Source organism: Danio rerio, chromosome 15 (assembly GCF_052040795.2).
Source record: "Danio rerio strain M-AB ecotype USA chromosome 15, GRCz13ab, whole genome shotgun sequence".
Taxonomy (NCBI): Eukaryota; Metazoa; Chordata; class Actinopteri; order Cypriniformes; family Danionidae; genus Danio; species Danio rerio.
In genome coordinates this window covers 31,278,793-31,302,500 of record NC_141035.1, presented here as the reverse complement: position 1 = coordinate 31,302,500, position 23,708 = coordinate 31,278,793, and the positions used below count along the sequence as shown (strand labels likewise).

Genomic DNA, 23,708 nt, shown 5'->3' with positions numbered 1-23,708 from the left:
TAGAATAAAAGCAGTTTTTAATTTTTTAAAAACCATTTAAAGTTCAACATTTTTAGCTCCTTTTTTTTCGATAGAAAAAGATTTTCGAAGATGTCATTTTAAATTATAAAGACATGTGTTGTTGAAAACTAATAAAAACAGCAGAAGTCAAATATTCATTTGAATTATTTAGCCAGACTTGTTCACTGCTCAGACATATTATAAAGGTTTCTCAAAATAAAATAAAAAAGTGGAAAAAGGTTTTTGTTTTTTACCCAGACATTTAAAAAGAGCACATTTTCGAGCAGTAATTAGACCTGTCTCAATAATCAATATATGGATTTATCGCACAACACATGGACATGATCTCAATCATTTTTGGTGATGCAGAATATATCGCCTATACATGAAAACCAATTCTAGCAAAAAAAATCTTTTAGCTTATTGTGCAACATCTATATCTCTACTGGTGTCTGTGTCAGTATGGTTAAAAAACACTTTAGTATTTACTATAAATTACTAGTATATTTTCATGTGTGTGTATGACCACTGAAAATAGGTCTAGTGCTAGATATTGCAGTCTCTGTTACTCTATACCTTGCACTTTTTTGTTTACATTTATTAATATTTATTAAGGATATGCATTTTCATATTCTGATTCCAATGCCTATTGCCTAATTAGTAAACTGATAAAATGACTATAACTAAATGAAATATTCTTAAGAATAAAATATGGTGTGTACTTTTTGGACGAGTATACTTGCATTGTGATGATATTATATCAAATCAAATGAAAATGCAGGTTTGTTTTATGTTTTCAGTGCAATAAAGCACATTCCTGTAATATACATATTTTTTAATTTAAATAAAATTTGTCATGTTTTAAAAGTAACATTTATATATAAGTCTTATTTGTTTTATTTCGGCTAGAATAAAAGCAGTTTTTAATTTTTTAAAAACCATTTAAAGTTCAACATTTTTAGCTCCTTTTTTTTCGATAGAACAAACCATCAATATACAATAACTTTCCTAATTACCCTATCTTGCCTAGTTAATCTAATTAACCTAAGCCTTTAAATGTCACTTTAAGCTGTATAGAAGTGTCTTGAAAAATATCTAGTCAAAATATTATGTGCTGTCATAAAATAAGATAAAATATATCTGTTATTTCTTAACCTTAATTAACACTAAGTACAGATTTGGCTCATTGCCTTTTTGGTTTTGAAATTTGTTTTATTTATGTGTATGCATGTGTGCATATTTATATGGGTATGTATGTGTGCATGTATGCATATCTGGGTGTATGTGTGTTTGTTTGTATGTGTACGTGCATGTATGTATGTGTATGTATGTATGTGTGTGCATATATGTATATATGTATTAATTTATTTTATTTGTCATTTTTATTTGCAATAGTATGTCCTTGTCATTATTCTTCCGTTTTTCCTTTTTACTGATAACATTGTTGTCAAGGCTGATGCTATTATTGATACTATTATTTAACAACTGTATATTGGTTTATGTATGTATATCTACACATTCTGTTTCATGCTGATTGTCTACGGCATGTTTTTCTGTGTTCAAAAAATACAAAATAAAAGAAAAATTTGATGGAAAAAAAAAAAAATATATCTGTTATTAGAGATGCGTTATTAAAACTATTATGTTTAGAAATGTGTTAAAAAAATCTTTCTGTCAAAAAGAAATTGGGGAAAAATAAACAAGGGGGCTAATAACTCTGGGGTTTAATAATTCTGACTTCAACTGTTTGTATCTCACAAATATTCCTGTTAGTTGTACAAAATCCATCCCTTCTTGGTGTGTTATTGTATTGTTCAGATTTCTTACATTTAATCAACAATTAACAAATATACAATATACTTTTAACTTATTTGTTGTTTTTGCTGTTATGTGTGCTCTGCATGTTTTGTAAGGTTTGCCCAGAAACACTCTCGGCTCTCCGAAAACACTTGCTAAATTTATTTATTTTCCCCTGTTCCAATGTTCTTTTTAAACCTTAGCTATTCATAGGAGCCACTTGACTGGCCATGGAAAACAACTGTCTGCACTGAAGGATGCACTGAAGTGCACTCCAGACTCGTGATTTCGCAGCTGAGCTCGGATTGCCCGTGCTGCGTCGTGTCGTTGCTTCGGTTTCTGAAATGTGGGCCGTCTGTGGAGCCCTACATTGGACCCGTCCCGAAGCACATGTCAGCAGCTCCTCCTTCTCGCTGTTCAAGCATTAGTGCGCCGCACCGCAGTTCCTCCATACAGACAGTATGTGTGTGTGTGTGTATGTGTGTGAGTGAGTGAAGCTCGCCGGCTCATGCCAAAGCAAAGCAGCATGTACGTATTGTTTTTTTAGGTTCTCATGTTGTTTTATATTCGTTTAGTGGTTATAGAAGAAACGGCCAACTTTCCAAGGACTGATTTGTTTTTGTTTTATTAACCATTGCGCTGTTTTGAGGCCACGTTGGTTTCCTATTAAGGCCTTATGGACGGGTCATTTTAAAACTGTTTAACCGGCTGGACGAAGCACTTATTGCAAAATTTATTTATTTTGGGTTGCTTTTTATAATTCGGGGGAGTATTATGGCTGTTGAGTAGTCTGTCTGAGGATATCCGCTTCTTCGTCATGACGCTGGAGAGTGTGCCGATCACGGAGAGCTCCGCTGCCCGGGGATTCTGCTCCTGCTGCGGGGCAAAAATCATGCCGTACTTCACTGACAACGCGGTCGCTTCCCAAAACCAGATCAACCAGCTGTAAGTGAAGCTACACTGTTTTGCATTATAAATATATAACTAGTCGTCTTACACTGTGCTGCGTGAAGTCTTAACACTGTCGTTACACAATCTAAGTGCGGTTTTTTTAATCCAGTCTCGACTGCCAGCTCGAGTGTAACTTTCACACGGATGCAGTTATTGACGGTAAATGCGAAACTGCGAAATACTTCTCATCATGATATAAAATAAGCAGAAGTGGATGTTTCTCAAATCTTTATGACGTAACAGTGTGTTGTGAAAGATGACAGGAGAGAGATGTGATTCACAAACTTGTCTCGACGAGACACGAGATTAATTGATGAGTCGCACTATAACTGTGCCACATATTTTTTGTTATCATAACCACACCATATAAAGTCATGGGTATATTATTTTGGTATTTGTCTAGCAATTTTTTATGGAGCTAACATATGGTGACACTGCAATGGCATGTTTACCTTGTAGTAGGTGGTGTAATGAGTGATTTGTGTTTGTATGTGTAGAATGTCTTTATTAAAAAGTATGAGGACGTTAAGGTTTTAATCAAGAAAAATGGGGGAATTAAGGAATATAAATCTTTTGTTACTTTCAATGAATTTAAGGCATCCTTATGCAATGATAACAGTTTTCAAGTTATACCACTGTTTGGAAAAGTCAAGGTTTAAAACAGCCAAAATGTTCTGCTATACCGTTCCTGGGGTATGTGTGAGATTTCTTTATTCACATTGTATTTTTTTGTTTTTTTGGGACTACAGTAGGCTATCTCCAGCAGAAAAGATTTTCGAAGATGTCATTTTAAATTATAAAGACATGTGTTGTTGAAAACTAATAAAAACAGCAGAAGTCAAATATTCTTTTGAATTATTTAGCCAGACTTGTTCTCTGCTCCAACATATTATACATGTTTCTCAAAATAAAGAAAAAAAGTGGAAAAAGGTTTTTGTTTTTTACCCAGACATTTAAAAAGAGCATATTTTCGAGCAGTAATTAGACCTGTCTCAATAATCAATATATGGATTTATCGCACAACACATGGACATGATCTCAATCATTTTTGGTGATGCAGAATATATCGCCTATACATGAAAACCAATTCTAGCAAAAAAAATCTTTTAGCTTATTGTGCAACATCTATATCTCTACTGGTGTCTGTGTCAGTATGGTTAAAAAACACTTTAGTATTTACTATAAATTACTAGTATATTTTCATGTGTGTGTATGACCACTGAAAATAGGTCTAGTGCTAGATATTGCAGTCTCTGTTACTCTATACCTTGCACTTTTTTGTTTACATTTATTAATATTTATTAAGGATATGCATTTTCATATTCTGATTCCAATGCCTATTGCCTAATTATTAAACTGATAAAATGACTATAACTAAATGAAATATTCTTAAGAATAAAATATGGTGTGTACTTTTTGGACGAGTATACTTGCATTGTGATGATATTATATTGTCATGCTGGCATTAAATAATGAGTGGCACTGGTCTTAAAATGACAACAATTTCGATTATAGCAATATCTTTTGCATTTGCAATATATCGTACAACATAAATAGATATCTTGACAAGCCCAGTAGTAATCACAATACTGTGATATTTTTATCCAAGATTATCACACCGTCAGAAACTTTTGCTGACCTATGTCTTTATGAAAATATACAATTTTCCCTCCCAACAAAGCCTCATTGAACCCAAACCTTTGAACTCTAATGCACTCTTAAAAATAAAGTTTCTTCATTGGCATTGATGGTTCCTGGAAAACATTCAATACTTTATATTCCACGAAAGTAGAAAGAAGTCTTTAAGGCCTTAAAGTTACATTAAATGCTGGATGCAACGCAAACAAATGTTTTCTTCCTCTGTATTTTTGTTTTCTTTTCTGATACTATTTTAAAAACATTATTAGGATTAAGATGGCTTTACTGGAGAAGGAAAGTTAAGATACAAAGTTTAGTTTTAATTGTAAACTGACTTCATATTGATTTTTTTTATAAATAAGACTTAATTTTAAACCTGCAGAAACCCTGTTAATATGCTTTTATTTTTTAAAGTTTTTTATATATTAGCTCTTTTTAAAAAGTCAATTAAAACTTGCATTTAGGTCCAGATAAATAGCCACAAAAATGAAAATGGCTAGGGAAAATGCATCAAATTGTTCAGACTATAAAGAAGTTCAGAAACATGACCGTATCAATGAGCTGCTTCAAGTTCTGCAAAATGTCATGACCATTAGTATCGCCAAAAAGGTGTTTTGTTAAATTTGCATATTGCATGTGTGTGTATGTATGGTTTGGATTTGGCGAGATGCCAGCATTAGTTATGAGAACTTGATGCCTAATCTCATAACAATCCCAACTTACGTCAAACACAAAATTTTTGCATATGTTGTTTTGTTTTTCTTTGTTTTTTACACAGGGTAACATGCTTTTCAACCACAGATTTTGCATGTATCCAAGACCCCAGACAGCCTGAAACCGCAGATTGAACATTGTGTACCAAATCCAATTGCTGTACACCCCAACAGACTGTGAAATCTTTAGAGTCAGGCTTAAATTCCAGTCCATTGGTTTCTTTTATGTTTCAGTAGAACAGAGATGTTCTGCTGTTTTTAAACTGACTAAGCAGCAGTCACTTGACGTTTGTCAATACTGTGTCTCTGCATCATCCTTTTTCCTCCCTATGCAGTGGAATCAGTACTGGTGTTTATTATACTGTTAATTGGAAATCGCAATCACTGCGGTTCTGTTTTTATCTTGAACCAGAAGGTTCACAATGAACCTTAATCCTCAGACTTATTCACTTTAGTCTGTTTGATCGGACAGACGACACCTAATGGGAATCCCCATGCTGATGTATAAGCATTTAAAAAAACCTTCATTGTTCCTCACAGACTGCCAAGGCGAAGCTAAGATTAGGCCTGTGCTATTTTTCCAGCAAGCCTTAATGATTAACCTGGGAAATTACAGGTGTGTTATACAGTGGAAGGAAGTGGAGTGGTCTGTTGAAACTTGCGGTGAGAAACAATTACTGTACTTGTCTATTCTTCAAACACACATTGACGTAGGGAAGCACATGAGTTGTTCAACTTCCAAGTCAAATATGATAGGCTTTCAAGTTGGTGTTGTCATAGGGTAGTCATAGTTGTTCTGTTGAAATAGAGGGCAATGGGTTTAATAAAATCGCTTCCTCTAAAGGAGCCCTGAAGTGATGTTGAAAGATCAAAACCCTGCTGGCATGATGCTAAAGATGTGCCAATGTACTTTAAAGCAATAAAAAGCCCTATATCAATCAAAATGATTATCAGTGGCAGAAAAGTAGTAGTTAGTACTAGTGTTTATGGCTGCAATTTGCATATGAAGGTATATGGCTCCATAGTGTATACCTGATTGAGTCCAGTGTTAATATATAATATATATTTATAATAGTTTTTTTTTTTTTTTTTTTTTTTGCTATTGTTTTTATTAGTTTTTAAAAACCTTTATTTGTACTTATCTGTGAATATTAGTTTTAAGTTGATTATGGTGGCTTGGCATCTAGCTGCAGTAAATGGATTTTTGATGTTATTTAATTGATGTGTTTCTAAATAAAATTAAATTACAGAGTTGTTGGGCTTGTAAAATTATTAAGACTCAATGGCTGTTTCTCAATATGCATTCTTCAGCATTCTTGCGTCCCTGTGTTCTTGTGTAATGTCATTATCAACCGCCAAAGTTTGGTTCCAAAGAATGGAGGACGCATGAAAGTTCCCAGATGTGTTCTTGATATTGAGGAAGCAACTATGCAGACTTGAGTGCAAAACTTGCTCGAAGTCCTAGAAGTCATTGGCTGCATAAAGGAGGTGGGAAGTGCAGAATTTTAAACATGTTTATTAGTAAAGTACAGAGATATAACTTCTTTATCTCAGGTGTTTCCCTAAACGAGACGGTGAAAGTAAACATTAACATGAACATATTAATAAGGGAATAAACACATTAAGGGTTTTATTTGCTGAAATTCATATTAAAATATTTTTCTCATATCTAAATCCAAATCCCATATTTAAAAATTTGTGTTGAGAAAAGTATATTTGTAAGGTTTGTGTGCATGTTATATATATATTTATTAAAAAGGGAAAAAAAAACAATAAATCGTTGTGTGAAAGCTTTAACATTTAAATAATTTTCCATTGAAAATGTGTGAAAGTCATGGAAGAACGCAGAATCTCATTTCTCAGAGGACGTGTTTTGTGCTCTCACGGTCTCTCAAGTTCGTTCTTTTGAGGTAAACTGGCAAGAACAGTCTTCACGAGAATGCAAGTCCGTTCTCTGCGTTCTTGGAATTGAGAAACAGCCAATATGTAATTTGACCTTAGTTTGAGGGGTGCAGAACAATCTTTCTCACTGTCGATCAGCTTCTTCCATATTTCTAAATCTACTTTGTACTCCATGTTTTAATAAATAGCCTAAATCCATTATCAAAACAATCTATTGCCATCAGTCAAATGTGTTTAAATATTATTTGAGGTCTATTATTCATCTATTAATCTAGTTCAAAGAGAAGCTTATTTGGCCTCATTTATGGATATTTCTCTGGACTGACCCCTTTCTCCTACTCAGCATGACTTGAGTTGGTCACTAAATTGGAACAATCCTAAAGCAGGACAGTGAATCAGAATAGTGCCTTGCTATCACATTTGATTTTTAAAATCTAGGCTTGTAGTTTCAAAGTTTTTCTTCGGCGTTTGATCGGATCGTCCTCATTCTGGTTTTCTAAACCTCCACGGATCTCTCTTTTTGTCTATTTATAACTGCATGTCTCTGTATTAGTGGCAAGAGGCCTAATTTGTATCTCGGAAGGTGTCAGAATGCCATCTCCTACTTTCTCTCTGAATCTCTATCAGGCCTGAACTCAAAAGGCCTTCAGCCCGGGCCTATATTTATCCTTTCCCTAGTGGGAGAGTGACTAATATGGCCAGGGACAGGTGGGGGTCAGGCTTCTTTCAGCTAGTTGCACTGCTCTCAACTGGCCCTTACATAGTGATGATTGTGTCTGTGCCCTAACAAGTACTGTCCAGCGCTTCATGCCAAAAGATGACACTCCCACTCTTTTATTTCTCTCTCTCTTTTGCCGTGTAGATGAACACAGGCAGGTTGTCTATTTCCTCAGTCTGACTCGTCTGGATTCTCTTCTTTTTTCTGCTGTGTGTTGGAGTAGATGCGTATGCCCTTACATGTCGGCCTCAGTGAAATGCCTGTGGGTGGAAATTGCAACCAATGGCCCTGGTGCCCTCAACGCTCTCTGAACACGGATACTGCGCTACTTATGCTGCAAAAACCAGTCTGGCGCAGCGTCCGGGTCATATTCTTGACACATCACTGAAATGGTGTTGGCAACCGTGGTGCCAAATTCTTTAGAAATTTAGTAGACTACTAGACTGCAATTTATGTAGTCTTGATGGTTAATGTGAAGTACTGTAATTAGAGACTGTTATAAGTGTCATTTTGCTCATTTTGATTTATTTTGCATGTCGATTTTAAGATTACACACTTATTAAGATATCCATTGCAGTATTATTAAAATTAATTTCATGACTTGTGTAATCAAAACATGACTATGAAAAATATTTAACCTAACATCAAAAAGTGATTGTTGGGCAGTCAATCCTAATCACGTCATTAAGGTCTTTGCAGTCAAGCAATTTGAATGTTTTCTGCAGGCTTGCATGAAATTGCAAAGTTTCGTCCCAAGCGCATCTCCAGCTGTCATGTTTAGATACATGAGATGATAGTCCATCAGCATTCATTCACTTTGCCGTTTATTTTTAGTTGTGTAAAATTAGCCTCTACCCTGTATCAGCCTGCAGCTCATAACCTCTCGTGTGCTGATAGACTATGCTCGGAGCACGAAAGTGCAAAGTGCAGAGTGCAGAGCAAGGAAAAAAACATTGCTCTAAAGTAATTTTCTGTTCCTGTTTTCTGTAGCTTTAAAAGATTCATATAAAAATATTCCAGAAAGCAGCTCCTATGAATATTATTGACAGGGTGCAACATTAACTTATTTTCATTACTTTGTTTTTTTTGTGTGTTTTTTTTGCAATTGTCCCTAATTTTTATCAAGCTATATGAAAAGTGTTTTGCATTTTTATAACATTTTTACTGATGTACTACTGTTTAAATAATATTCAAGTTTCTTTTTATTCATTACAGATGACATTTTGGGCATCTGTTTTAATGTTTAAAATAAATTTTAGTAATTAGAAAGAATTGAAATCCTATTAGAATTACAGCATTGAACTAGGGCTGGAGGATTTGTCCTAATATCTAAATCTCGATTAATGAAACACCTTAACTCGATTATGAATGATTATTTTGTTCGTTTATTTTTATTTTTTTGCCCGCACAGTTCACTGACAGGTTTTGTATAGTAAATATGCTTATATGCTTATATCTATCTAATATCTATGATTATTCATTAAACATCAAGGGTGAAAAACTAAAATTAAAACATACATTGCCTAAAATCCAACAGTCACTTTTTTTCCCTCAAAGTAAAATATATACTTTGCGTTTTTGGAAACAAAATTAATTATTGTGAATGTTTTTCGTATTAAAAGTAGAAAACAAGCTTCTAAATAAAATAACTCTTGCATATCCTGTAAATAATATTTTAAACAGTGCATTTCTTGAGTCTTCTGTATCATATTTTAATGTGAATAATAATTTTATTGTAATAAAAAATGTGCTGTCTCTGTCGCAACTTCCAATCATTGTCAATGTAATGTAAAAGTGTAATGTGTAGTTACATTTTTTGAGAGGTACGAAAGCTGTGCCGGACCATACCGGTGCGTTCAACGCAGAATCAGCCTTATCAGAGTGGGGTCACGAGTAGTAATTGAAAGTCATTTAAGAAATTGGCCTGGAAAAATTTGATCGATTATAGGTTCTGAATGTTGATTTTGATTACTTTTCGATTAATCGCCCAGCGCTGCTTTGAACCCATTTGTAATTATTCTATAAAAAATATAATTTTTACTTTTAAAAAGGCATATCAATCAACGCATATCTTCTCCACATATCAATACATTTTTCACAATTTCTTCAATTATCCTAAACTTTCAGTTCAGTTGTTGATCTGTGCTTTGTTATTTTTAGAATATTTTTCATTAAGTTAAATATGTTGTTTTGATAGCAAAAAAAAAACATTTAGCTAGTGTTTGATTTGGACAGTTGGCCTCTTAAAGAGAAATTGTGATATAGACAAGAGACAAAAACAGACTAGAGAGGGAGGAAACAGCTGGGTCAGGGGTGACTGGGATGTGGGAAATGAGCTCAACTGGGCCTGATGTTTTTTTTTGTTTTTTTTTTCTTTGTGTTTTTATTCGGGGCGTGACTGCCCTCGAGCTTCTCGTGTTCCCTCAATTCTGCAGTCTTTCCTCCCCCAAACCCCTGAGACAGAGGACTGGCATTTCTGCAGATTTCTCAGAAGTTACTCCAGATTCAGAGGTGGAAAGTCCAAAGCCTGTTGCGTGTTATCCAGGAGCAGCGGTTGATGAGTGAGCCCTCTGGTCACTGTAAGTGTGGAGATGAAGGGCTGCTTCATAATGACAGCTGTTATGGGTCAGACGGGTCTAAGCGCTGTAACTGAGCCTCTGCCGGGTAGAGGCCACGACCATTCTGATAAACAACAGCGTTTCCATAGTGACTTCTGGAAACAATCTCACTCACGCACACAGCATGAGCCTCTGGTTTTTGCTAAACCACTTTGAGACTAAGTGTTGAGGCGCAGATTTAAATGCTTGGTGGTCCTGTTGTAGCAATTTGGTTTGTTTTGTCATAATGGCTGTAAGAGTCATTTTCAGAATTCAAATGCTGAGAGCATTATGGATGTGACTTGATAACGTAAAACAAAAATTAACAGGTAATGTATACATTAACAGTATACTGGAACAACTGTTTCTATTTTCCATAACTACTAACCACAGAGTTAAGGACACAGAAAAATATTATTCTGTAAGGGTGCAATCACACTAGGTTATGTAAACCGTGCCCAGGAGTGTTTCCCGGGTTCGTTTGACAAGTGGGAGTGCTCCAAATCGGGCCCAGGTGCAGTGCAGTTGGCCAGCCCTAGCCCAATTGAAAGAGGTATGCCTTTGCGTTTCATATGGATTTATTATCCATATACTGTATCCAAAACGTTATAATAACTAAAGAAATCTCCACTAAACAGTTGCATCAGTGTTTTATATTTGAAATGGGGGAAATAAAGGTGTGTTAAGGTCAGGCCAAAAAAGTATGTGATTTCACAGTATATAACATGCTAATCTCTGTGTGTAAACTCTAGCACTAAATTCTCTGACCACAAACAGTTCCTTTGTGTAATTAACACTTCTTGTGTGTATTAACTATTTTTGTTGAATTGCTGAATTCCTCCTCAGTTGTAAGTCGCTTTGGACCAAAGTGTCTGCTAAATGACTAAATGTAAATGTAAACTGCACAACCCAAAATGAATAATGCTAATCAAAAGGTTAATAAGTGGCTCTATTGAACAAAATTGTTTTGTTTAACATTTTTGCATTTATGAGAATAAAGCTCCGTTACAGATGTGAACAATGTGAAAATGTAACTTGTGTGTCTTTGGTAAATCAAATCAAATATCTTGAAATCATTGATAGACATTTTTGACTATTTTTATAGTTATGAAATGTCAATTACAATTACAATGTAAATTGCAACAAGTCAACAACTTCAAAAGGGTTGACATTGCATGGAATTGCTCCAATTTCAGTATGTCTCTAACATGTCTCTTCTCTGTGGCTGTTTTTGTTATCAGTATCAGCGAGAACTTCCTAACTGTGAAAGGTGCCGCCCTGTTCCTCCCGCGGGGAAATGGCTCCTCCTCTTCTTCAGCACCCCGCATCCCACAGCGGCGCAACAAACACACAGGTATGAAACCACACAAAGTTGTCTTGATGCAGTTCGTTGTGTCATTTTCCTCTGGATATCAGACACTGGTCAACACGCATTATGGAATATGTCTCTGTTGTGTTTAGTTTCGCAATTGAACTGTTCCATATGGCAATGCATAAGTCTGCCCTTGAAGGCCATTTTGTCACTGATGAATATTTGTGTGCATCCATATGCATGTATGTTGATAGACTTACCATGGTGCATGCAGATAAACAGCATCGATTTCATCACAAGACCCAGTAGCTTACAGGAATGAATTATGAAAAGATCCTAGAGACTGCCCGTCATTATATAATGTGCATAACATGCAGTAATACGTGCTTTTAATGCCTTCAATTTTTAATCACATTTTAAGAGCAGAAGTCACCATGATATCAGAATGATGTAATATTGCATTGTTTATTGTAGAGTTATCTGTACAAATCATTGTATAACTGATGTGTCCTCATAATATTTACGAACATGAAGTTCCCTTCTCGCTAGCTTCCCTTTCACTTACATGAGATTATAATTGACAACAACAATCTATTGAGTACTTTAACAGAACCAAATCACTTAATTTTTTCCCCCAGCAGCCATTTCAGCCAGACATAAGAGATCTTAATTAATTAATTTAGATTACAATTAATTATTCAGCACCATTCATCTTTAAGGGTCTCGATTGCTTGGTTTCTTGAGCAGTGTGGTTCATAAATCTGTCTCCTTGCAGCAGGTCTGTTTGTGTGTGCTATGGAGTAGCGCTGTGTGATATGGGCAAAAGAAACCTATCACGATTTTCTTGAACAATATTGCAATTTCGATTTTAATCATGATTTTGACACGCACACAGACACAGACGTTTTACAGTGTGAATCTAAAACACATTTCCAAAGGAAAACAATTAGATCTTTATCAAAGACCTGTAACATGTCTCTAAAACAGACATAAGGCAAAAAAACTGTAAAAGTGTAACAAATTGTCTCTAGAACAGACCTATGACAAATAAATAGACGTGTGTGTGTGTATGTATGTATGTATGTATGCGCGTATGTATGTATGCGCATGTGTGTGTGTGTGCACCCATTAAACTCAAGTAAGGCTCTGATGTTCTGCTTGAGCACGTTAGAAGTAGTTGTCTGTAATTTTCTACGTATCCACAGATTTTTGTTTTGCCATGTATAGATCATAGGCCTCTTTGTGACGCTGCTGTGAAATTAGTCGTTCATATATTGTGTCTTTTACGTGCACAAGTCAGTTGTTTCCAAAGGAGGTGCACTGCTTGTGCGCACATTGAGAGCGACACGTGCGCATATTGAGAGTGGCACGCATATTCCAGGCACACTCAGTTAAAAGCATCTCTTTTCAGACAAACATTAAATTTAACTTTTCAGAAAGCTGACCACAAATCACGTAACAAGCTGACCGATCAGCTTCATACTTTTTATGGAATACACACATGTCGGTTGACTAATTAAACACAGGACACCCAGTGCAATGCGGAAGGAAGCTACGCTCCTCGTGCTTTCCATGCACTTTTAAACACAATATATGACTGACTTGCAAATTAGAAATTACCTGGTTCTGCGATACAACAGCTTTCCTGTTTTTAAACTAATTCCACACCACAGATGTTGACTTTTTCCTTTTGTGCTGAACACAACATGCAAGCTATTTGTCATTAAGCTCAGTCTCTTGTTCTTGCACTCTGTTTAGGGCCGCTGCATTATGATTTGTTCAAATAACATACTGGGGGGAAAATCGAGCAGTAAGGTAATTTTAGAAATCGTGCATGTTTAAATCGTGATTTCAATATGATTTCAATTAATCACACAGCCCTACTATGGAGGAATTCCTGCTACTGTTTTAACACATTAAAAAGCTTTTCAAAAGTTATAATAATATAATATAAACTGATAAAATAGACAAGAACTTTTTTACTGTCTTTGCTAACTAAGTTCTATTATTGTGCAAGTCTTAAATAGGTTTTCTGAATGTATACCTTTGAGATACACTCTTTAAAATGTCAGATTAATGCTTTGTGAACCAGGGTCAAATGTATAATTTTTTTTCAGCTCAAAACAATATAATCAAACTACAAGTAAAAACACCTAAAAAGCAATAGAGTTTTCTGAATGCAGCTCTCATCAACCATATCTCTAGTTTAACAGTTCTATCAATTATATACACACTTGTGCTAATCAGCCAGACAAGGAACATGTGTCTTGACTGCGCGGAAGTGAAAATGACCTCTGGGTAATTTAACCATAGTATGCAAATGTCATGGCATTATTATCTGAAGCTTTATGGCTGTTAATGATTCCTTCACAGGTGACCTTCAGCAGCATTTGCAGACCATGTTCACCCTGCTGCGTCCAGAGGACACAATTCGCCTGGTATCTACTGTCATTCACACATAGTTAATCAAGACACAGGCATGAGAATACTGCTTCAGAAAAACAAGGGCATTGAAATTAATTTCTGATTCTGTCTCTATTGCAGGCTGTCCGGTTAGAAAGTGCTTATGCTGTCCGTACACGGTACATGGTGATCATTTCCACCAATGGTAGACAGGACACCGAAGAAAGTGTGGTGCTGGGAATGGATTTCAGTAACTCAGACCGGTCAGTATAATACGGTTGCTTGGCCACAAAACTGGGGCCCAATTCCAATTCTATTTTTTACCCCTACCCCATGGCCCTTGAAACAGAGTGTGAAGGGGAAGGGCTTTAAATTTTACCCCTAAGACATGAGACACCACTATAACACCTGCACATGTCATTGCGATTTCTTACTTCATATAAGACTGACGACTGCGACTGCTGTAGTTGTCTCCGTCCATGCAAATGAATGCCCCTGCAACTGGAACATGTCCCCACCATTATCTATCAACTATTGAAATATCCCCATCAATAATTGAATTCCCTTTAAAAAAAATTGCGCTGTCAATGTTAACCTAGACTTCGCTTCTGAATAGGTCCATCATGTTAATACTCATGCTTTCCCCGTTTTAAAGCACATTTTAACGTTATAGCAGACTGATATAGAATAAACAGCTGAATGTAAAAGTATAAATATGATCCCTGCCAGTTCTCCTAATCTCTCAGAGCAGCGTGTCTAGTTTAAAACAGAAAAACTACAGCCTGTGCTCCATCCTTATCAAAATTGATATACGAGACATGTTTCATTTGTACTATGGCTAAAATAAACGGAAGTCTTTATTAAACTCTCTCTTTATTAGTTAATAAACATTCTTTTAATACAACACTTTCAGGCCCATGTGCATTTAAACTGTAGGTTTTATATTACAGTTTCAATGCAAAAGTTTTTTTTTTTTTTTGGTGTTTATCTTCGGGAAATAACCAAAGGCAATGATATCATGTTATCATAATGATATGATGTGGCAATAAACTCGTAATTGTACTGTGTATTTACACCGTGGCCATATTCATCTATGTAAACACTCGAAAACAACATTACCTTTTAACAGCATCTGGTATAATGTTAATTCCCAGCCACTAGACTTTTCTGAATTGGGATTGGGCCTTACACACTCATTTATTAAAAGGGGAGAGAAACGTATTAGTGACTAGTTTAGAAATATTTCGAGATTAAAACATATTTAAAAGAATGTATAATTTGAAATGATATTAGACAATGTATTTATTTAGGAAATATTTTTTAGGAAATGTTTGAAAAAGTCTTCTAGTAGTATTTGATAATTTTAATTAAATTCAAACATCTTGTATGACTTTATGGGTTTTAATTTTAATTATTATCTGTGTTGTATATAATGCAATTTTGTTGAAAAATACTTATGACTGTAAATTATATCTTGCTGATATGGCATTAAAACCTAAATAAATAAATAAATAATTTATGTTTAATGCATTTGTTTAGCAAGTAGGTGGAGTTTATAACATGTGATGTGTTTTCTGTAGAACTTGCACTGTCGGGCTGGTTTTACCCTTATGGAGCGATACGCTTATACACTTGGATGGAGACGGGTGAGGCATAACCTGTGTACATAAACCAGTTCTGCTTTCTGCTTAAACCTCTAAATGTATTCAAACTGAAAGTTATGTTTTCCTCTCACTAGTGGCTTCAGCGTGTCCACCGTTAACCGCGTCCATGTCTTCAAACCAGTCTCCGTGCAGGCCATGTGGTGAGTGTCTGTGACATGAGTGTCTCTATTTTAACTCTTTACAAAACATTAATCTGTTTCCTCTATCATGTGCTTGTAGGTCAGCCTTGCAGTCCCTGCATAAGGTTTGCGAGGTTGCCCGATGTCATAACTACTACCCCGGCAGTCTCTTCCTGACCTGGGTTAGTTACTATCAGAGTCGCGTGACCTCCGATCAGCACTGCATCAATGAATGGAACGCAATGCAAGACGTGCAGTCCCACCGTGCAGACTCTCCTGTGCTGTTCACTGATGTGTAAGTAAAACGCATGTATACACTTATTTAAAAGTTTGGGGGACGGTACGATTATAATATTAATCTTTTAAAAAACATTTTCATTTAGGTAGGATACATTATACTGATACATTAAATATTGTCAAAAATCGATTTCAGAAAACTTGTCAGTTTTTAAACTAATATTAAGCAGAATTGCTATTTTCAGCATTGATAATCAACTCTTATTTGAAACTTTAACGAAAGGAATGCAGTCATAACTTGTTTAGAAAACAAAGCCTTTAAATAGTCAAGAAGTTCTCATTTTATTGTTTTGTTTCAGCATGTAAGACAAGAATATTGTAATTATGCTTTGTACCACTAGGGTCAAGTTGATGTTGTTGAGTTTTATAGGCAATAGGGGTGAATTGCAATGTTTGGGTTGTAAATCAATCCTTGTTTATGGAAAAGTGTGTCATGCGGGTGTCTGATGCAACTGTAGAGTTCTGTTGTATAGGCCAAAAGGGCAAGTTTGCATCAGAGCAGGACAAGTAGGAATGGCATTCCTTGAATAGATTGACTGTTATTGCCAAATCGAGGAGGCGAACCTAACTTCTGAGATGCACAGTGGCCTGATGGTGTAATCCTTATAAGATATTGCCTGGATTGAAGGGGGGATTTTCCCCTGTGTTGGAGGCATTCCCACGTGCATGTTTTTTTAACATGCACTGCTGTGGCCACTTGCTTTTTATAGCTTCATGCTGAGATAGATTGATTTACAGTCGGAAAATTGGGCCAGAATAGGTAGAGTGGCGGATTGATGGAAGGAAACAGCTGCCTGAAGAAGATGAGTGAAATTTGTCGATCTTGTAGATACTTTGGACATATTGACCCTGGAAGAGGACAGCAAGGTTGAGCCATAGAGATAACTTTTTCCTTGAAAAGTCTTTACCCAATTAGGTAAACTGAATGAGCTAAGGTGTCCAGAGTTTGAGATCTAGTATAATTGATGTGTAGTATAATATAATTGATGTGTAACAGTCACTTCTTTTGCTTCCAAGTAACCAGACCCTCATCCTGCAAAGGTTAATAATGCTGGCCTGTAAATGTTTAAATTTTGACCCTCACATTATATGTTGTGTTGCCCACACATACACAACCACCAGCAGAGAGTGTTGACTTAAATCAGCAGTGTTTTTAAGGTTACTAGTAGTGATTAAGAACATAGTTTGGTCCTCTGGGAACCAATCAGTGCTTGTGTTGCTATTAATGAAGAGACACTAGTCCCGTGATAACCCCAACACGAGAGGTCTAGGGATGACGCACATTTACCTGTTGCACGTATTTCAGCTGAGCTGGGATTTGATTTCAAATAGTTTGTTTTAATCAAACAAAGGCTTGGTTCTGAGATTTCTGGTTTTTGTGAAGCTCTAGTTGAACAATACCACACACAAAGAATCATATGATGTGAGGCACGCCCCACATTGAGACCAAACTGGATGATTTATGATTCTGGGTTTCATGTGTACAGGCCAACTGAGAGAGAGCGAACGGAGAGACTGATTAAGACCCGCTTGAGAGAGATCATGATGCAAAAGGACTTGGAGAACGTCACTTCGAAAGAGGTATAGACATTTATTGTGCATGTAATACATAATCTTAAATCTCCTTAAAGAGTCGGTTTACCTCAAAATGATCATTCTGTTATTAATCGCTCATTTCAAACCACAAAGAACTATTTGTTATTTCCAGAGCACAAATTAAGATATTTTAGATTAAATCTAACAGCTCCCACATCCTCCAAAGACAGCAAGGGTCACAGCTAGGTCAAAGTCAAGAAAGGTTTTAGAAATATCATTAAAACAGTCCATTTGTCTTCAGTGGTCCAATCGGTAGTTCAATATTATGAAGCTACATGTAGCTACATTCGTTTGCACAAAAAAAAAAAAAAAAAAACACTTTATTCAACAGTTTCTCTCCTCAGTGTCAGTACAGGGCGTATGTTCATAAGCACTGTGCACTGATGTATACCCTGGATGCCCACACGCTGCTTCCTCTGTTTGAAACGAAGTATATCAGCAGCGCAACTGAGCAGGACACGCATAAAGTGCACAGCACTCATAAACAAGAAAAGGAATATTACATTTTTGTTTTATGTGCGCACAAGTATTATTATAGCAAGATAACTCTGATTGAGCCACTGAAGGCATCTGAATTTTTTGGGGTATTTTTCTGGACTTGAATTGGGGACCAATAATGTAGCTCTTAGATTTCATGACAAGTGGGTGAGCAATTTACAACTGTATTGTCATTTTTATGTGAACTAACCCTTTTGATTTGACTCCAATAAAATCTCTAAAATCCATAGTTATAAATAAGAGCAGTACGTCATGAGGTTTACTTCAGAAAATTGTAAGTTGATGTGTACTATAATAAGTATTATAACTTTTCAGATTCGGACTGAGCTAGAAATGCAAATGGTTTGCAACCTGCGAGAGTTCAAGGAGTTCATTGATAATGAGATGATCGTCATTCTGGGCCAGATGGACAGCCCCACTGAGATCTTTGACCATGTTTACCTGGTTAGTCTCCAACTCCATTGTCAATAATCCTCGCTGAAGACGATCAATCTTGTAGACCTTTAAGAAAGGGATGACCCACCATCTCCTGGAGGCCCAGTGTCATGCAGAGTTTAGCTATAATTGCATTTAAACACGCAGACCCTAATGAGCTGATCATTTGCTTATGGCTCATTAGATGATTTCAAGCAGACTTATGTTAACACAAATATGCAAGATGCTGACCTTACAGGAGCAGGTTTGGACAATCCTTGCTTTAGAAGCTTCAGTCATAATATTCAATTTCTGTGTATGTTTCTCAGGGTTCAGAGTGGAATGCCTCTAACCTTGAGGAACTCCAGAACAGCGGGTAAGTGACTGTTATTCCAGGCCCCTCTTTTAAAATAATACATCCGCTTGACTGCATGCAGTCATTGTTGATTTTACCACCCCCACTTCCTCAGGGTTCGCTACATCCTGAATGTGACGCGAGAGATTGATAATTTCTTCCCCGGGCTATTTGAGTACCACAACATACGAGTCTATGACGAGGAGGCCACAAACCTCCTGGAGTATTGGAACGACACCTACAAGTTCATTTCAAAAGCCAAGTAAGTTTCTTTTAACAGTCCTGTCTGTTTAATTTTATTTCTTTGAAAGTGTGCTTTATTGGTGTTTCATGAACATCTTGTGATCTAGGAAAGCAGGGGTGAAGTGTCTAGTGCACTGTAAGATGGGAGTGAGTCGTTCTGCTTCCACCGTGATTGCTTACGCTATGAAGGAGTATGGCTGGGACCTGGATAGAGCCTTTGACCATGTGAAGGAACGGCGCTCTGTCACCAAACCAAACCCGTCTTTCATGAAGCAGCTGGAAGAGTACCAGGGTATCCTGCTTGCCAGGTATGGCCCACACACACAGAGCCTTAGGTCAGATGCCTGTTGAAATTTTTCTTTATCCAACACAGCCTCACCTTTTAAACAAAGAGTGAGAGAATAGCCTTACTGACATGCATTGACCTTTGCATTACATGCAATACTTTCATTCTAAAAGATCAACAGAGACCAAGGTTGGAGTTTCCATTGAGCAAATGCTTGTGTCTTTAAAGTTTCATTGGCATTGTCATCTAATGCATGTGTATTATGCAGGTCTCTCCACATTCCTTTTGTCATGCAGCCTTTGCTGTCATACTCGCTTTGTATTTCCATTCACACACCCTGAGCTATGTAGATCAGTCACCGCCCTTAGTGATTTGCCTGATATTTAATGTTTCTACCACATTAATGAAAGACGCTCCTTTGACACTCTCGTGTCTCTTGCTTGCTCTTTCTTCTAGCAAACAGAGGCATAACAAGTTGTGGCGTTCCCACTCAGACACTGACCTCTCGGATGGTCACGAGCCACTGTGCAAGACCCCTCGCTCACTGGACCGCTCAGATCCTCACAACAACAATGGTTCTCTTTCTATCCAGCAGATGCTGGGCATTGCTGTGCTCGAATCCCTTACCAATCCCCGACCTGTTGCATGCAACACCCATAAAAAATCGGGTGAGACACCCTCAAAGCTAGCACATGAGGACCTCTTCCTCCTTCCTCAATCCAGACAACGAGCTGCCACAGTGGGCTCTAAGCAGAGGAACTCCACTTTGATCCTTGCGGTGCGAGAGCCTGTTTCTCACCGTCACCCACCTCCTGCTCTACACGTCCTCGATTCTCCTCTTTTACCAGAGGAGAGAGGAGGAGACACGACTCCAAACCTCGGCGCCCAGTCGTCTCACCAAGTGCCTGAGCCAAAAACAGACTGTGTTGAGTTGTCCCCCGACTTGCCTGATCAAAATGACTCTTATCAAGTGTCACAAAGCTTAGAACTGTGTCTGGAAAGTGCTGTCAGTAAAGATGAAGGGAATCTGCCTTCTTCAAGTACGCCTGAGGCTGACAGCCCTTCGGAAGCCCCTGCTGTACCAGAGCTGGTCTCCAGTGATGATAACAACAACCCTAATGCAGCAGATCTAGAAGCGGCAGACGACTGTACGGATGCCAGCGTGTCTCGCCTCAGCACAGATAGCATTGACTTTTTTAGTGCTAGAGAAAAGTTCCTCTGCCTATCCCAGGACAATCACCCTTGCTCACTTTCTGAAACAACTGCAGTGCAGTCACCTCCGGCCAGATGCACCTCACCCTTGGATCACCCTAGTGAGGAACCTGAGGAGGAGGTAAGAGTTGGCACTCACTTCAGAGATTGTTTTGATTCCTGATTTGCCGAAAGATTAATAATAAAACAAAAGTGTGAATGACTCCTCTATTGATTTGCTAGTAACTGATACAGGAAGTGTAAGCAAGTGAATCCAGTACAACCATGCCTCCTTCTGGTCTAAACCAGATTTGCACTTCAACAAAATGTTGACCCAGAAATTTAGTTTTCATTTACCCTCAGGCACACAAAGAGCACATGTACCATGTCGTTTTTGTGTTTTATGAGTTTTGGTTCTTAAATGATGCAAGTTAACCCTTTTGAGTGAACCATTCTTTTCATGTGGGAGCCTTGATGTCAGAGGTTTAAGGAACAATAGACGTTATGAAGTATAATTCCACCTTTTGTAACCAGTGTTTCCTCTCTTCTCCTCCCTAGTGCCACACCCATTCAGAGGAGCATAGCGACGCAGTGCTCCAACCCTCTGCTCATGACAGTACTGTGTCTGTGCGTCATATAGTTACTGAACTGGAATCCACATCACAAACCAGCAGTCCGCCACTGGCACACACCTCACCTCAGACTGCAACACCAGAGGAGAAGGAGGAGGAGGATGAGGAAGCGGCTCCGGCTCCTCATTCTCTCTCCGACAGGCCCTCAGGATCCGTGCGCCGGGTGACTGAGCAGTTGGAGCTTATACTACGTCAGGGTCAAGAGATTCCTCTCTCTCGTTCACCTCTTCCTTCCCCATGTTTGGGCTGCACACAGTCTTACTCTGATGAGCCAGAAGATTCTCCTGCCCTCTCCCAAAAGACTCCACAGGGTAAAGGAGATGACACCAAAGTGCTTGATGATGAGGACTCTGGTATAATCCCCGATCCTTCCTTCTCTGTGTTTCTTGAGGGGAGTGTTTCATTGGAGGCCGACCAGATCACTTTGAACCCCACTCTTGAGCCCAGCTCTTGTTCTTCCTCCCTGTTGTGGCTGGAAGGAGTAACTGAGCTGGAGACAGATGTAGATGATCCGTTAAGGCCTCAAGTGCGGCTAGCACGCAGCAGTGAGGATTTGCAGAAAATCCAGGAGACTCTCAGAGAGCTCCAGGCATTTTTATATGAAGCTGGGGGACTGGGAGTTAGCACTGGACAGGTTGAGGAAAACCGGTCGTCTGATGGCAGTGGGGAGCAGCGGTTTGAACCCAAAGCACCAGCGGTGTGGCAGAGAGCCATGGAAATTGAGGCCCGCATCAGACAAGCCGGCCTCACTCCTCCCTCACTCATGAAACGCTCTGCCTCACTTGCTAAATTGGACCGGCTAGAGCTGTCTACTAATGATTTGAGCGACTGGGACTTCCACCCAGCTTCCACAGGACTTCATCATCCCTCTTCCTCTGTGTCCACCTTTCACTCCTTGCCACTGACCCACAGCCATGATGACGCTCATAAGAAGCAGCGCGTTCTACCTCAGAGCCCTTCCACCCCTGATTCTGCAGTTCATTTGATGGATGCAGACAGGACTGAAGGCTCCGCCCACCTTTTACCCTCATGTCCACAGAAAACCCAAGTGGGCGGAGCCAGCTCCCCTGAACACGTCCCCATTCAATCCACTGTTTCCGTGTCTACACGGCAACAGCAGCATGTGAAGACTCATCCCGTTCGCCGCTTGCGGAAAGCAGTGGACAAGAAAAAGACAGTCACTGTTTTGTACAACACCATGTGACCATTACTGAACTTTCATTCGCTGTTTTTGTCAGCGTACAGAACTGTCTCTGACTGCAATTTAGGTTTTGTTCAGTGAAGTCTAAGCTACATTAGTGTGCTACTGAAGGTGTGAGTGAGGTCACGTGTGAGCGAGCGTATGTCAGTTTTCTGTTCAGAAACTTTCAGGTAGCAACTCAAACAAGGGGGTTGTTTCTTAACACATGCACTTTACTCTCTTGTTGAACTTTTTTATTGTTTTATGTTTCGTCTTTTTAGATAGCATTTTTATTTGTGTATTTTGCACTGGCTTGAACGGTAGAGTTGACTGTATGTCTGACAGCATGTGGAGTCATGATTCTGTTTGAAACCAAGGTAAACTTGACAACTTTTTTATCCTGTGCTTTAGCTGTGACTATTATAAAATAAACTGCACTATTTTATTGATTCTGTCCGATGCTTTCTATTTCTTAGTCAACAGTACGTCAAATATCATTTAATTAAGTAGGATTATTGGAGATTTTAGGAGACAAGAAAGTTCAGTTTTGATGAATGCTATGAGAGGCATTGGTCATGAAGATGATGATGATGATTAGGGATTATTTTATCATTCAGTTACTGTACTTGAATACTGTTATTATTTTTGTTGTATCTTCATTATAATTTTAGATTATGCATGAAAAAACAATACATGCAAATACTGAAATGTACTGCAAATAGACAAATTACCAGTTTGTAAACATTCCGGATGTGCGCGCAGCGAGGGTGCAGAAAAAAACGGGAGCGCTAGCCTTGACAGTGAGGGAATGACAACCGATGCTGTACAGAGTTTGTTGTTGTATTAGAAATAAGTCATATTGATTACATATTATATATATATATTATTTACTTAATGCTTTCAGCGTATTATAACAGCTTGACACCCAGCGTTAAAGACAGTTATTCCGCAAAATTAACAGTAAAGTGAGCCGCGTTCGTCTGACAGGTTCATTTGCTATAGCACTCTCCCAATGGATATTGGACAAAACAAAATGGCCAAGCATCCAGCCCCAAATATACAACTATCTCACTGAAACTCTAAGTGATTTTACAAGAGAGAAGTTAAAGGCTTACAAGTCTTTGAATGCCAACAATGTTATTCTGTATGGTCATGTGCCAGAAATAATGTTCCATGATTACTAGATTCAACACTATGTAGTG

At 37.8% G+C, this 23,708-nt stretch overlaps 1 protein-coding gene across 5 annotated transcripts in view; it reads left to right on the top strand.

Annotated features, from left to right (window-relative positions):
- ssh2a (slingshot protein phosphatase 2a) overlaps nt 1–22,955 on the top strand; it is a 38,413-nt gene extending 15,458 nt beyond the window's left edge. For 2 of the 5 annotated variants that reach the window (XM_087284258.1, XM_087284260.1), the window contains exons 3-15: nt 11,558–11,670; nt 14,002–14,066; nt 14,173–14,294; nt 15,612–15,677; nt 15,770–15,835; nt 15,915–16,109; nt 17,599–17,692; nt 18,521–18,649; nt 18,949–18,995; nt 19,090–19,236; nt 19,325–19,525; nt 19,960–20,836; nt 21,253–22,955. In XM_087284258.1, the coding sequence (XP_087140384.1) occupies nt 11,558–11,670; nt 14,002–14,066; nt 14,173–14,294; nt 15,612–15,677; nt 15,770–15,835; nt 15,915–16,109; nt 17,599–17,692; nt 18,521–18,649; nt 18,949–18,995; nt 19,090–19,236; nt 19,325–19,525; nt 19,960–20,836; nt 21,253–22,530 (3,400 nt within the window). In that variant the 3' untranslated portion in view covers nt 22,531–22,955. Of the gene's footprint in view, nt 1–2,249; nt 2,743–10,778; nt 10,870–11,479; nt 11,671–14,001; nt 14,067–14,172; nt 14,295–15,611; nt 15,678–15,769; nt 15,836–15,914; nt 16,110–17,598; nt 17,693–18,520; nt 18,650–18,948; nt 18,996–19,089; nt 19,237–19,324; nt 19,526–19,959; nt 20,837–21,252 lie in introns of those variants that run through there. The other 3 variants (XM_087284257.1, XM_087284259.1, XM_087284261.1) reach the window with 3 other exon arrangements.
- Nucleotides 22,956–23,708: the final 753 nt, after the last annotated feature.